General features: G+C 40.1%; 1 protein-coding gene across 1 annotated transcript in view; it reads left to right on the top strand.

Moving 5' to 3' along the window:
- Positions 1–3,322: 3,322 nt before the first annotated feature.
- Positions 3,323–15,749, top strand: part of tsc22d3 (TSC22 domain family, member 3) — a 33,523-nt gene continuing 21,096 nt past the window's right edge. Inside the window, exon 1 of the mRNA XM_085176400.1 lies at positions 3,323–4,135. Within this exon, the coding sequence (XP_085032526.1) occupies positions 3,795–4,135 (341 nt within the window). The 5' untranslated portion in view covers positions 3,323–3,794. The remainder of the gene's footprint in view (positions 4,136–15,749) is intronic.

The following is a 15,749-nucleotide window of genomic DNA, read 5'->3' as shown; positions in this document are numbered from 1 at the left end:
TCAACTTAACTTTTATGGCTTTTTAAAAAATTAAACAGAAAAGGACAGAGTTGATGTTGGCTACACACTTTCCCGTAACTCTTTTTTTTTTTTTTTTTTACAACATTTCTCTCTCCTGTTTTTGTTAAATTAAAGATATCACTGAACACTGATATCTCTGCATCAGTTAAGCTCAATTAAATTAGATTCCAAATTCAATTCACAATAAATAATCTGGTAAATTATCAGTAAATTTTTCTACATCTAAAAACCCTTTATTAATCCCTTACCTCTGCTCAGCTGTGACTGGTGATTTGGGATGCAGTCACTATTCATTTCAGTTTTTTTTCCTTAGCTTTAGGTATTCTCTGGATTTTCATTGTGTTTTAGTACTTGAAATAACAGTAATCAAAATAAAATGCTATGTAAGGGATTTTAAGCTAAAACTAGCATCACTAAAGTCTTTGTAGCAGCAGCAAATGACACAAGTTACCTTGGGGCACCAAAAACAGCTGTCTGGTATACAGTTTCACAAGTGAGTTTCTGTTTGGTTTATGCTTTTCCTCTGTGTTATAGTTATTGTTTGGAAACAAAAGCTTTTATGGTTATAAGTCTTAAGTTCTTTATCCACCAGTTAGCAAAAATTAGCAGACTAAGCCTATTTAGCATCCCAGTAAGAAAATTAAGCAACATTGGTAATGTTGTTCATTTAATTTTATTTCTGCCACATAATCAATACTATATTTATAAAAATTAAAATCCAATGTGGCGTTGTTACATGTTTGAATAGCTATTTAAGCGGCTTAGCTTCATTCACTCCTGTTTCAAGTGAACCAGCTAATGATCATACTCAAAAAATAATTGCATCCAGTTTCACTATGCTGGGTTGGAATTGATCAGACTCCCAGCACACTGGCTTTGTGCATATGTGGAAGCTGATAAGGTAAGACGATTCTCTCACAATTTATGCTAACCTCAAAGGTCAGCCAACCTGTTAACTGAAAAATAAATATCATGGGTTGCTGGTCAGTTGTCTGACCCATAACCTTACTTACTTAACACCAAGATTTATCCAAACAGAACACACAACATTTGAACATATAAACTTTAGAGCTGCAAGTATGCATTATTGTTACCTATGAACAAGGCTAGGCTAGCGGTTACCCAATTCCCATTTATGCTAAGCTAAACTAACAGAATTTTGGTTCTTGAAGGAAATATGTACTTTTCCTACATTTTATTTTAAAGATTTTCATATATGTTTCTTTCTTGTTTCTAAATTCCCATTGTAGCTTTTTTAAAAAAAAAAAAAAAAAAAAAAAAAGCCTTGAATTAGTTTGCTGGATACTTAAACATCTACACTCAGTGAACACTTTATTATGTGCACCTTGCTAATACTGGGTTGGACTCTTTTGCCTTCAGAGCTTAGCTCTTCATGTCATAGATTCAACAAGGTGCCTAAAACGTGTGGAGGCCAAGTTAATACAGTGACGTCACTGTTTTATTCAAGAAAATAATTTGAATTTTGTGACATAGTTCATAATCCTGCTTATGCGCCCATCAGAACATGGGTACACTTTATCATGGGATGGACAGTATGGCCACTTTCCTCTGACCTCTCGCACCAGCGAGGCCCAGAGAAGTTCCACACGTTGGATAGTTTCTGAAAGGAGTTTCTGAAATACGCAGAAAACCCATTTTGAACCAATAACCATGTCACGTTATAACTCCCATATCACCTTGCTTCCTCATTCTGATGCTTGGTTTAAACTTCAGCAGATCATGACCATGTCTACATACCTACCTGTTGTTGTTGAGCAGTAAGACTGGTCAATCGAACAAAATGGACATGCAATTAGTGTAGAAGATTAACATGAGAGTTTGAAACAGTGCCTATGAATAGATAATAAACTATGGCTGCAGCTGAAGTCATAAACTCAAAACCCAGGCTTAGATTATATCATATAATCTAATGGTGTAATTCTGTAATTGTATCATGAATAGTATAATTTATAAAATTCTTTCAGAAAGGTATTCCAGTTAATGTCAGTTAAAATCATTGCTGACCAAAACAATCACGGACTATACTATAGATCTCCACTAGATGGGAGTCTCTACCCACATCAGTTTTCAAACCCAGCGTTTCCTCCACCCAAACAGTAGCAACCCCTCTGCCTGAGGACATCATTACACACTCAATAAAGCAATAGTCAGTCATTTTCTCTGCTTAATTGATCCCTCTGCTACCCAACAATAGGTGCTCTGACGTTTTTTAGTGTAGCTGAAATGTCTGCATGCCTCAGAGTAAATGCATTTTTTATAATTATCTTTGTTGTTGTGCTCTTGTGTGACTAGCCATCTGTAGACAACATGCAGTGCACTTGTTGGTCAGCAGCTGAGGTCAGAGCCTCAGCAGTACCATCTTCCCAGAGCGTCTGTTTTGGTCGTAACGACATTGCCCTGGTATTTACCAGGAATTGTGAAACATTAATCAGGTGGACGAACACAACACACGCTTTCTCAATCCAAAGCTGTTTGGGAAACAGAACTGGAAAATGACAAAATGCTATTTAAACATCGGGAGGCCCGATAAGATAATGTTTTTGTTCACTTTGCAAGAAAAAACTCCAACGCAGCATGCATTTTGTATTTCATGTGATTTGTTTTGTTTTGTTTTTTTTATAGTGCATTTATATTCTGGCTTCCATTAGTTTTCACGCTGACCGATGTTGCATAAGGCAGTTCACACAGGGCAGAAGTGAGTCACATCCAAACAACACGTACAATGAATAACATATAGACAACATATACACATTTTGCAGTCACACTTTTACTGAGTAATTTGCAGTTTCTAATTTTTGCTCTGTCTTTATTTGGACTGTGGCCTCTCGGCCTTATTTTTGTGTGTTCTCCACAAGGAAGTCCTGAAATTTATAGTGGATAAAAGCTAATAAACACAATCAATGACGCATGTGTAACACAGTTTTAGCAATTCAATGTCAATGTCTTCTCACATGTTATCATTGCTCTGTGTGTCTTCCTGCAGCCTCTCTCACTCAGCCACTCCTTCGGCTGTCATAATGGCAGGGTGGAGCCGGTGAAACTGCACATGTCTCAAGCATGCTCTGCGGTGTCACCCCTCTCTGTTTCCCTTTCTTACTGTTGGTGCACGCATGGCTAAACCGAACGAGAAAAGAGGAGGGCCCAATAAATCACCAGCAATGCTTTTTACCAATCACAGGCTTTTCCCCACCCTGTTTGCCTTCGTCGCTCCCTCCCTTCCTCCATGCTCCCTCCCTTCCTTCTTACTCCCTCCCTCTGTCTCTAAGCACGCCAACCACAGAAAAAAAAAGTCCAGAGAAAAAACTGATAAGCAGCTTCTGGGTTTTGCTTTCAAGCGGACTCCTGCTGAACTGGTGTGAGTGAGTGTGTATGTGTGTGTGGTGCGTTCACTCTTTTTCCTGCCACAGTAGCAACACATTGCAGCAGCGTCGGCCCCGAACAAAAGGCTAAATGCAGCAGAGCCACAGGAGGGGAACTCAGAGATAGAAGCAGGCAGAGTGGCCCAGCGTGAGTGCACTTCTCAGGGAGCAGCTCAACCTGCCATTTAGCCCTTCTGGCCCTGCAGTGGAGACAGGACGGTACACTAGACTGACCCAGGCTACCTGCCAGTGTCTCTGTCAGAGCTAAGGAACACACCCCTGTTGTGTCTTTCACTTTGTCTACTATTTATAAAGCTCAGTCTCTGTCATTTTCTGCTGAAACGTCTGCACCTGCCCTGGGCGACTTTCCTCTTCATCCAGCTGCACTCCAAGATGTCAGATGACAACTGCCTCTCGCCCATCGGCCTGGACTGTTGCAGTTGCTGTCTGGACCTGGCCAATGGCTGTGATGAATCCATATCCAGCAGCCCAGCTCAGGGCCTTTCTACTACAGGAGGCCTGCCAGCAAGCCCCACAAGCCCCACTGTAAATCACTTCCGCCAGCTCCGCAACCAGCTGATGTACCAGAACCTGAACACGGACAAACTGAACAACATCATGAGACAGGACTCCCTGGAGTCGGTTGTGAGAGACCCCTGTTTCCTGCTCAATGAGGGGATCTGCAACAGCAACATTGACCAGACCATGCTGTCTATATTGCTCTTCTTTCACAGGTAAGCTTGGCTATCAGACAGGTACATTCTTATCTGGTTACTTCAAAGATCTTTCCTTTGAACTTAAGAATATTTTCATTTCTTTACCTCACTTAAGGCATATTCAATACAAAGTTACCATTTCACCTGTTGATCTGCATATTAAATCAAGTGAATCAAATGAAACACGAGGTGGTAAATGTAGTGTAATCAGGTTTCTTGGGTCTTCTACATGTTTACAGTAATAGATTACTTACTGGAATGGGTGTATTTAAATGACATAACTGGGACAATAATATGTGCACGTCCTCTTCAGCTTTAACATAGTGATGTTAAGGACTGAGGACAATTATTATTCATAGGGCATAACTCTTATAAAGAAGTCTTGCAAGATTCATCACAATGGAAAAAAGCTTTCAACTTCAAAACAACTCAATACTGTGTGGAGGGGAAAAGCCAGAGAAAAAAGGTAAACAAAATGTAATCTAAAAAGAATGCCTCGCAAATACACAAGGTTATTCTAAAACAGCAGTTTGTTGTCATATTGATTCAATTAAAATGATCTTTTATTGCTAGAGGTCAATTAAAACTGGCCTGGCTCCTACACTGTCTCTGCCAAATAGTGTTTATAAAACAGCATTTGGCAGCTCACGCCGCACTGTTTGCAAGGAAGAGAATGTCCTGCTACAATGTTGCTGCCAGTTGGATGGTTTGTTTGGCAGCTACTGTCAAATGACTTCAGCCTCAAATTAACAGATACCATCTTTCCAGTTAGCTACAGTTTTACTGTTGCGGAAATACTGAACGTGAGCCAGCCATATGCGATTAAATACGGTGTATCTGGGTGTCTGATACGTAAAATGTGTAGATCTATGGGGATTACCAGTGAAAGCTAAAAGAATATGAACGTGTTAGCACTTTAAGAGGCACCATTGATGTTCATCAAGTTATGTGAGCTATGTGTTTGTGGCGTATATGTCAGAGACACACCGGTGCACAAATGGGATCTTAATAAAGGTTGGTTCCACTTGTGAGAGTTCCTGTACTTTCTTGAAGTCACTCTTGCAAACTTTTACTTTTTAAAAACTTGTGAAAATGCTTTCTTGTTTGGTTTTTTTTAAAAACACAATTATATTTAAAAAACAAAACAAACAAAGTTCCATTAAAACTCGAATTTTTGCAATTTAATAAAAGAAAAGAAGACAGAAAACGTTGCAGGTTCAACTTTCAAACTAAATGCGTGAGGTAGAACTTTAAATGAAAATAAACCAATTGGTTTCATTTAAATGGGAAACACAAAAACTGGCTTTTTGACTATATATGTAATATGACGGTAATTATTGTTACGTATGCGATTACTTGTAGGTTTTATCTTATCAATAAAGTGTTCTGGCCAAGAATCATTATCAGTACTTTATCAAATTTATCCAGAAGCTGGATCGGCACACAGTATCAAAATAAGCCCGTCTTTTATTTTCTTTCTTGTATATTGGAAGGCAGTTCTTGTCCAGTGATGATTACAGTACAGACTGGGAGTTCAAAACAAGTTAAACCATTCACTGTACACTGCAGCTGACCTGATAGCAGTGACGATTAGACATTTACACGAAATATACAGATTTTGTAGTTGTTGGCTCTAAAAAAAAATATAAACGGTAATATGAAGTGATTATGCAGCAGAGCAGAAAAGTTTTGAGTCACCCTCATTTCTTTGTATCTTGCTTCCAAGGAGCCAGGCTTTGTTGTAATATTATTAAACTCTTGAGTAACAGTTCTCGAGGCTTTCTGAAGGTGTTTCAAAACGTTTCTCTGGAAATCGACTACTTTTCCGCTTATTTTCAGTAAAGTCTTTATACGTGGCCATTTTAAGCGATTTTTTCCCTCATCTTGTTTGTTAAACCATTTAGCACGACTCATGAGCTATGAATCATCAGCATAAAAAAAGGGATCTCAAGGGATGAATCAGTGTTGTGTCTGTACATAACAGACAACTTAGAAAAGGAACTATTTTTAAAATGGATCTTTAGGCACTTCGTTACTGTCGGCCTGTTGCAAGAACAGACAATTTGTGGCCTTTTTTTAAAGTGATGAAAAATATGGGATCATCTTTACGGAGAACAGAAAGCTTTGAATGGCCTTTAAAAGTATTCCTGAATATTACTTAAAGAAATTGAAGAATAAAAGTAGCCACACCAAACATTCAAGTTTGTTAGAATTGTGCAGACTGTGTCTGCCTTTTGCACTGAACTAGCATGTGTATCAAATATAAACTATTTTGCAAATGTCCACTACGTCCGCTTTGTTTTTAATAACCGCTGTGTAAATGCTTATTAATTCTGACACCTTTTTAAGAGACTCTGCTCCTGCTCTCTTTCTGTGGGACTTCTTTATTTATGAGAGCGAGGGTGTGCCATTATGATAGATGGAGACACACCGGTTTACACACCGGAGTACAGCCACACATGACGGCATTTCTAAATTAGTGTGTGTTTATTCTATATTATACTTTAAACATTGCCTTAGAATACACTGATAGGTCAGATGAATTATGATTTGAAGCATTCATTGTTTAAGGTATCGCACCTGGAATAATGCCTGCTGGCAGAGGTTTGTTAAAGGCGTTACACACAAGTTTTTTCTGGCTTTGTGTGACAGACTGATACAAAAAGCAACACTTTCACAGTTATACAACTTATTAGAATAACATAACATAAGTGCTGTTATTTATATAGCATTGCAGTATTGGAATCTGCTTATCTGTTTAGTTGTCTACACTTCAGATAAAGATCAACGATTTCTTTTAAGAGAAGATGACTGAATTACAGGCGGCACTGACTTTCCCTGGTGTGGGGTAAATGTAAGTGCCAACGTTTTTGACATATTTTGGCTGTGAGACAAACTGTTCACCTGTGCCATTTGCTAGAACAACCATATGTCTGCCTGTGCCAGCTGAACTGTTTGTCTGACAAACCCTCTTTGGCCTGAACACTTTGTTCCCGAACCCTTCCCTTCTCAAGAGAGAACCACAGACATGGATCATGTGGCTTTCATAGACTTTCCTCGCAGGATTAAAACAGTGATTTCAAACCTTCGCAGGTTTTTTCATGCTCAAAAGGAAATAAGCAGTGATTCATTCGTACATGTACTTGCTGAGCTGAGGTTTGCAGAAGTTCATGCATTTTTTCAAGTATTCGCTTTGGGAAGGACTGGTGTCTGATTAAAGCCTGGCTCGAGTTTAGACGGTGACCTCACACTGGGTGGTCATTCTGCCCAGCAGCTATCATTCTCATTTGTCACTTGTTAACAGAATAAAATGTTCAGCATGGCCCGTGGAAGCACGACAGGACCTCTCTTGGAGGCGACAGAAGATGTGTTATGTAAATGATTTAAGGGTTACGGAAATGTCCCGAGAGGAGAATTTTAAGTCACAAGTCTTATTTGGTGTTTGAGGAAGAGCCAGAAAGCCCCAAGGGGGGTGGGGTGGATCTGTGATATCCACAGGATAAAATGAGAGGAAATGCGCTGATTTATTTTAAGGCTTAGTGGGCTACAGTTGGCTGGAACGAGAAAGGCACTGTCGCACACCTTCAGCACTGCCAGTCAGTCGGTATTTAGCAGCCATTAAAAACCACTTGCCAGGGTGAAGGGGGGTGAAGAGCCTGCAGTGATGATACAAACGTTTATCGTAGGACATCAGGTCTGTGACTAGTCAGCTGTTAAGCCGTCAAAACAAGAGGGGGAGGTGAAAAGGGGGGAAAAAATGCGTACAGGGAAAAAAATAGCAGGACAAAAGACTCACAGAGTGTCAGATAATTGATTGTGGCCAAAGTGCGGGGCTGAAGGAGGGGCCGGATTTGAAGACGCAGACTATGAAGGGCTTTTATTAGGTAGAGCAAAGTTAGGCTGACTTTCTCAAGCCTTTTAGCTTTAAGGAGCAAAAACTTCTTGGAATCAAGGAGGTGCGTGACTGTGTAGGGATGGGACATTCTTCATCTTCTTGTTCATGCCTGTTGACTGAAAAAAGAGAAGACTTTTCCAGTCTGGTTGGAAAACACTGTGATTGCAGAGTTGTAGGACAGAGTTGTAGGTGAGGTTCACAGATTTTATGCTTGTACATAAAAAGGCAGGAAGATAAGATTGTGACCTCTGTCCGAGTTTGACTCTCTGTTCTCGCTTTTCTGTTTATCCTTGAGACATCCTGTTGCCCTGAATACTTAGACCTTGTTATAAGTTTCTGACTTTGGCCTAAGATGACACTGGCAGTTGGCTTAAGTCCAGTTGACTGCTGAACCTAACCTAGCCCTCCTACAATGTGGAGTGGAGACGGCATCCAGCTGTGTCTGACACCCTGCTGATCATGAAAGCTCCAGTCTGTGACTCACATACAAACCACAAAGTAGCTTTGCTACAAGAACTTTTTTCCTTTTGATTTCAGGCCTATATTTACTTCTAAGATTTAATAACCTGCATGGAGAGGCATGCACGGAGAGGCTTCTGCAGCCAAATGAAGTGTCCCATCACAGTCTGTAAAATTGCTGTTTTTCTACACAACACTGGATCGATTCTTATACATTTCAGCAGAATGTGAAAATACATTTGCATTCATTTTAACTCCAAAACTGCATTTCTTCTCAGTGGTTGTTTAGTCTTGCAAGGAAAACAATATGCACTGGGACCATGCTCTGTTTTTATTGTGCTTCTTTAAAGACACGATTGAAATGTGATGCTTATGTCAGATCCATGACATACACATACATGACACAATAACTGTATAGAAACAACATAGGGAGGTGGGAGGAGAGGATGAGGTGCTGAATAACATTTAAACATCAAGACAAGTCAAATTATTTAATACATTTTCATCTGCAGGCTGTACAATAAAAGGATACCTTCTTATTGTAAACCCTGTGTGTTTACATTTGTTCTGTAGATAATATTGTGGTGATGTAGAACCACACAGCCGAGTTAGCAATGTTGAGGATGTAGAATGGGGTAAAGAAAAAAAGTGTTTCTTCTCTTTTCTCTGTGGTGGTGTAGATAGTGCCCTTTACCAGTTCACTATTATATGGGGGAATTTAGAACCTAGAACACGTGTTTGTCTTATAAACACTTACAAGCTGCAACAGGCCTCGTGATCAGAGTGAAACAAGCTGCTGTAACAGTATTTAAAATCTAATTCTACATTTCTTTCACTGCTACAGAGAAATCCCCTGAAGGTGTAGTAGACAGATATATATGAAGTGTGTAAGGATTCATTGCTCATTTGCTGGAGATAACTGTCCCTGTATTGCCCACATTAAAGATTTGGTCATGACATTTGAAAAAAAATCTAAATCTAGTTTTTTTTTTGTATTTTTGCAACAAACCAAAAGTCTCGAGCGAATGCAGGCTACAGAAGTGATGGCAAGGAGAGCTAAAGGAAGAGAAAGAGTCTGAAGTAGGCTGTCAGACAGGCATCTGGGACTAAGACAAAACATGGTTAGCTAAGAATAGCAGTGCTGTTGACATTTAGTGGATGTAAGATATAGGCAGAGTGCAGCTGTCGTAGGAGCGGTAACGCTGTTTTTCTATAGCTACAGGAAGTTATTAATAATTGAACGAAGTAAAGGGAACTTTAAAGAAAACATGAGCAGTCTTTGTTTTACTATCGTTTTATGGGTTTCCTCTATAACATAGACTTTGACCACTTGTATATTGGAAGCAAAAAAGCAATTCTGGGAACATAAGGTGAAGATAGAATATTGGAAACCAGCAGATTTTCTCACACACATTGGTATAGATTTGGCATGTATAAAACCTGTGATTTATTTACTGAGGGACCAGGTTCGAGAGAAATGGACAATAATGGCTTTATAATGTACTTCTCGACCTACTACCTTACTGTGTTGTTACTACATGAATAGGCTGCCTTGGGTACTCTGCCAGAGAACATCTGGAACCATCACTGAATGGTTTGTTTGCAAGTGTTTGTGCGTGTCTGCCCATATAAAATACATGACAATGCTCTATTACTGGACTAATCTGTCTGTTGTATTAAAAATGACAACAAAGTTGCTAATCCTTGTGAAGACTGCACACAGTGAAGTGTGCATGCAATTCCCAAAATAGGCAGGCATACACACACACACGCGCGCACACTATAAATTCCATCATTGCCAACACTTTCAGCAGACAGAGATCAGTGTTTGTTAACTCAGAAATCCACAGACACACCCTGCACCACAGGTTGATGCAACCTCTGCTGCGCGGGCCTTTCTTTACCAACACTGCTGTGGTTTCATCTTCAGTTGTCCTTAGCAACAATACAAACATAGGATGTGCATCAGATGTTTGTTATGATATCTTTCTGTTCATTGACTTTTGCTTGCTGCAAAAGCTTCTCTTAATGCAAAGAAGCTGGAGACTGATATTGGACTAAATAAAAGGCGTTTAGTTTTTGTGTGAATAAATATGCTTCCTGTCAGTGAGGGATTCTGAAGACTTTTTAACATTTGGCAAACAGGTGTCCTGAGGCTGCTGTCTAACTGATTGCTTCAGATTTTCCACAGAACTGAGACACAAGGCACTCTAACAACACAAACACACCCACACATAAGCGCCCTGGCAATGGAGGGCGCAAAGGTGACCCATAGCATTATCCACGTGCAGAATGCCGCACACTGAGATGACCCATAGCATTATGCTGCTGGGTGACACATCACCACAGCAAAATCCAGCTAAGCTTCTTTGTCCTGTCTGTCACCGAGTGTAGATACAACATGTACCAGATATTGGATTAGAAATAAGTAACGCCTACTGTCATCTGAGACAGATCAGATCAAGATCAGTGACTAAAAAACGGTCTAATAAGGAACTGTGTCTATTAATTTTAGAAATCAACTATACTGAGCAAGTTTCAAGTCTGCGTCAGGCTCTGAGGATTCTGATGTAACACAAATGAAAAGAATGAAAAAGCAATTTTAAAATGACAGCACAAGCTTCATTAGTTATAAAATGCCTGTCAGTGATGTAAGCTGTAACCAGATGGGATTTACTGTGTAAAACCACTGGAATTGTTCTTGGACTTGCTTAGATCATGATCACAGTGATGTTGCAGTTATAAATCACCAACTATCCAATGTCCAAGGACCAAATATATAGACAGTGTTTTGTTTTCATTTAAAAAAAAAAAAGTGTGATTAATGCTAGGAAGCTTAGCATCGCCACATTAATGTGACTTAAAAACATATTCCTAGGTATTTTAGGGAAGACAGAGAGGAACCACAGGAATCGCTGTCCTTTCACAGTGACTAATAACAGGAAGAATTTAAAAACAGTACCACCCATCCATTAAAGTTGTTTCTTCAATCATTCTTGAGTTTGTGCAGCTGTCTTTGTTGATGCCTGTTTTATTTGATGCGTCTCTTCCCTCTTTATTCTCGTTTATTCCCTCTGTCATTTTCTTCACTCTTTCATTCCTCGTCTTAGTTATTCCAGATAGCAGTTATAGGAATTACATAAGTGTGCCGGAAGATAGGTGGGGTGTGTGTGGAGTGACCATAGCTTGCGCTCCGTGCCTTATCTATTTGGACCATGACTATGGCGCCTAATTAGATAATAAGGAAGCCTGTCAACACTTGCCATCACACACTCACTCACACACAAAAGGCTCTGCACTTAAGTGTGAGTCGCAGTATCGCAGACAGTCAATATAATAATTATACAATTTAAGTAGACATTTAACTGTAATATATGGCAAATGGCCTGCATTTGTATAGCGCTTTTCTAGTCCCTAAGGACCCCAAAGCGCTTCACACTACATTCAGTCATTCACCCATTCACACACACATTCACGCACTGGCGATGGCAAGCTACATTGTAGCCACAGCTGCCTGTATAATGATTGATAGCCAGGGTGCACTGTGATTCAAAAACATCTTTTGGTACAGCGAGTTAGTAAAGGAACAGAATATAGATATTAGCGTTGTAATGTAGATAAACGGAAGCTGAAATGAAGGCGTTGGTAGAGTTGTGCTCTCCACACCATTCAGGCTGAGCGAAACAAGCTGCTGGCTGGGGGGTGGTAAAATTTTCATTCTGCCCTATTTTCATTAGCATGGGAATCCCTGTCTCTTTCTAATCTCTGCATGAAAAGTGAGACTGTGGGAACCCACCCTGCTTCTGAGGGCCAAGTTTAAGATTGAAAGAAAGATCAGTAGAAACAAAAGGTTTGTCTGAAATTCAAGGGGAACTTGCAGTTTTGCTGTCCTCTGTATTATATGTCTATGTGTGTGTGTGTGTGTGTGTGTGTGTGTGTGCGTGTGTAAAAGGCAAAAGAACATCTTTATGCATCCAAATTGAAAAAAAAATTGGCCTTTGTAAGTTCTCGTAAAATTTCACATTTTTCACATTTTGGTCTGGAAAAGTTAGAAGGTGTGTAATACGCTGGCTTTAATTGGGATTCATTCAAATGTTAAATCGATTGGTTTCTCCATGCATAGCTGTTTATCTTACATGTTTGTATCTAACACTGCAGCCCAACAGTGGGTCTGAGCCAGGTTTATCACTGTCTTATCTTATTTTCTCTGGGTACTGTTCACATGCAGGTTGAGTACATGATGTTCCCTGACTGCTTTCACACACACACACACACACACACACACACACACACACACACACACACACACACACACACATAGATACATATAGTCACAATTGCACAGAAAAAAGACTGAAAAGCAGTAAAATTAAGAATCACCTAAGACCACCTTTTCTGACCTTGAAGGAAACACAACTGTGTACAGCCTAACAAAAACACACATGCACACCCCTAGACACACACTTGCACAAGCCTTTTAAAATGTCTTTAAGCCTGCAAGGCATGGTGGTAGCATCAAACAAAGTTAAACAAGGGTGTTGCCACAGCCCAATGCTGAGAACTGTTCTTAAAGACTAGGAAAACAGTTTCTTCTCTGAACCTCAGCAGGTCGTAAAGCCCTTCCTTCCAGGACGCAGGAAAGGTTAGAGCACCAAGACCAATCACATGTTCTATTTTTGAAGTAACTGGACATTGGGAGTTCGGCAACAGATGGTGTTTTCCCTTTCTGACTACACTTTGGTGCTCTCTAGTAAACATTTTTGAGTCCTCGGGGTGGAGGTGTAATTTAAAATCCCTGCATTTTCCCAACATTTCTCCCCCTGTCATGAAAATGGAAAAACAGCAGCGCCTGTGTTATGAAGAAGCATGAAAGAAACTCATTTTGGTCAAAGAACTTACGGCAAACAGTTATGCAACACAAAGTTGAGTAATTATTATGTTGTTTTGCACATTAAACAAATTTTTAATTGAATATATGTGTGAAATTGGTTTATATGAGCATCTCCAACATCTGCTACCCATCACACCTGGGTAGCAGATGTTTAATTAATGCTTTATAAAGTATTTCCATAATTTTGAGTACATCACCACAACGGCTTTTACCTTATATGTTGGAGCTCATGTCTTACTATAATTGCATCATTAATTTGAGTCCTGGGCAGCGTGGTGGTTGGCACATCACCTCACAGCAAGAAGGTCCTGGGTTTGATTACACTGGCTGGCTGGGGCCCTCCCTGTGTCTGTTTGGGTATTCTCCAGGTACTCTGGCCTTCTCCCACAGTCCAAACACATCCACATTAAGTTAACCGGTGAGTCCAAATTGGCTGTAGGTGTGTGAGTGGTTGGCTGTCTCTCTGTGTTAGCTGATATTAGCGCCAGCCCTCCATGACCCTGAATTTGATAAGGAGAAGAAAATAGAAAAATGGAAATTGAATCTTTGCATGGCAATGAGATGATAATAAAAAAAGCCCCGGACACTTCATATAGCTGTCTACAGCTATCAAGATAGAAACTGAATGGTGGGCAACATGCGCCTGAAGTAGTGCAATACATTTGCTTCAACAAATAACATTCAAGTAATTCAATTCTATAAATGAACCAGAAACAAAAGCATACGGTGGCAGAAAATTCAATTTAATGTAACTGAAACTGATTAAAGTTTAAAGCATACATTCTTAAAACAATGCTGGTGAATTTACATGAAACATCAACTCTGACTGTAATATAATAAATATGGTTTCCTGTTTGTACTGGTGCCTCGGAATTCCCAAAGACTCTTTGACTTCAGGGCTTTTTACATAAGTGAACACGGGAAATCGAGTGGGCAAAAGAAACAAGAAAGCCTGAAGTGAAAAATAGAATTAACCAAACTGGCAAAGAAAAATGATGCAGTGGAAACTTTGTAAAGTACCATTTTTTTTCCTGTGGTGACAGCACACAGTGACTCACAGCCTATGACAAAACAAAGCTGATGAAGTACAACCTAGCCGTGCTTTTGAAATCTAGTCACTTCTCCTCACTATAACTTTGACTGGGGAAAAAAGAAAGTTATGCTGCACTGAGGATTAGTTTGGGCCTTCTGAAAGACAACATTGGTGGAATATAAAGAAAAAAAAGGTGGACCTGTTCTGCCAAGCACTTTCTCTCTCTCTCGATGTGCCTTGCTGGCAGTCAAGAGGCTGTGAGTGAGCAAAAAGAAAAAATGAACGTATGTGCCAAGTTTCAGTAAGTCTGTGATTGTTGCTGGCTGCTCCCCAGCAGAGGGAGAAAGAGAAGGAAGCGAGAGAGAGAAAGACTGAGAGTGAGTCCCAAATGAGCTACAGTAACAAGATGCATCCTGTCCAAGACCTCTTTTCTTTTTCTTTGTGCCACGGTGCTTTAAATGAGGCAGTTGTAACATAAGAGCAGTTTGGACCGGTTGTATCTAACTTAGCCCTGTTCCTCCTTCCCCTGTCATATTACTGTGCCATCACAAGGGGCATTTAGCACCAGTGACATTAAATGAATTCTTTCTGCATTCCTTCCAGTATGGAGTCATGGAGACCAGTAGGTCACAGACTCATCATTATGTTTGCATGCCGTGTTGTTTACACAATCTGGGATTAGGCTAAACAGCACATGTACATGTTTTCAGCTGTTTTCTGGAAAACATGTACTGTAGCTGTCTCGTAAGCAGAGCGATTGAACCCTGACTTAAGAAAAACAGCGTGGGACTGGAAGAAACGTTAATGAATGAAAAAGTTTGTCCTCTCTACCCTTTCTTCATCTGGCCCTTGCAATTATCTCTCATTTTCATGTGCTAGTGCACGCCACACACACTCAGATTCCATCCAGACTGCCATCCGTATCCCTGACGCAAGTCTTTCAGGGGCCTGCAGTCTGTACAAAGACTTATTTATTTCCATCCAGAATGCAAGGTGTCATGTCAGGGGAAGTGGAACCTGCACCGTATTTGATGGAGAGAGAAATACTTAAGGTCACGACCTTACTTGTGAGCCTACAGTGTGGAAGTTGGTGAGGGTCAGGAGGTTTTCTTGCGTGAAAATCAATGTTCTTTGCTGTGAAAATGCTTGAGCCAAACAGGAAAACTGACGGTTTGCTCAATCTTCCTTCTCACGTGTCAAGTCACAGCCGTGGGTTAAGCAAAGCAAGTCTAAAAGGGTCCAGTGCGCACACACACAAGTCCAGTTGCATTTGCAGACGTGGATAACCAGAGGAAGTGAAAGCAGCAGCAGCAAAACCCTTGTCTAAACCTTAGCAGGCATCAGTTACAACATG

Source organism: Neolamprologus multifasciatus, chromosome 2, assembly GCF_963576455.1.
Source record: "Neolamprologus multifasciatus chromosome 2, fNeoMul1.2, whole genome shotgun sequence".
In the NCBI taxonomy this organism is placed as follows: domain Eukaryota; kingdom Metazoa; phylum Chordata; class Actinopteri; order Cichliformes; family Cichlidae; genus Neolamprologus; species Neolamprologus multifasciatus.
This window is presented reverse-complemented; position numbering and strand designations above follow the sequence as displayed.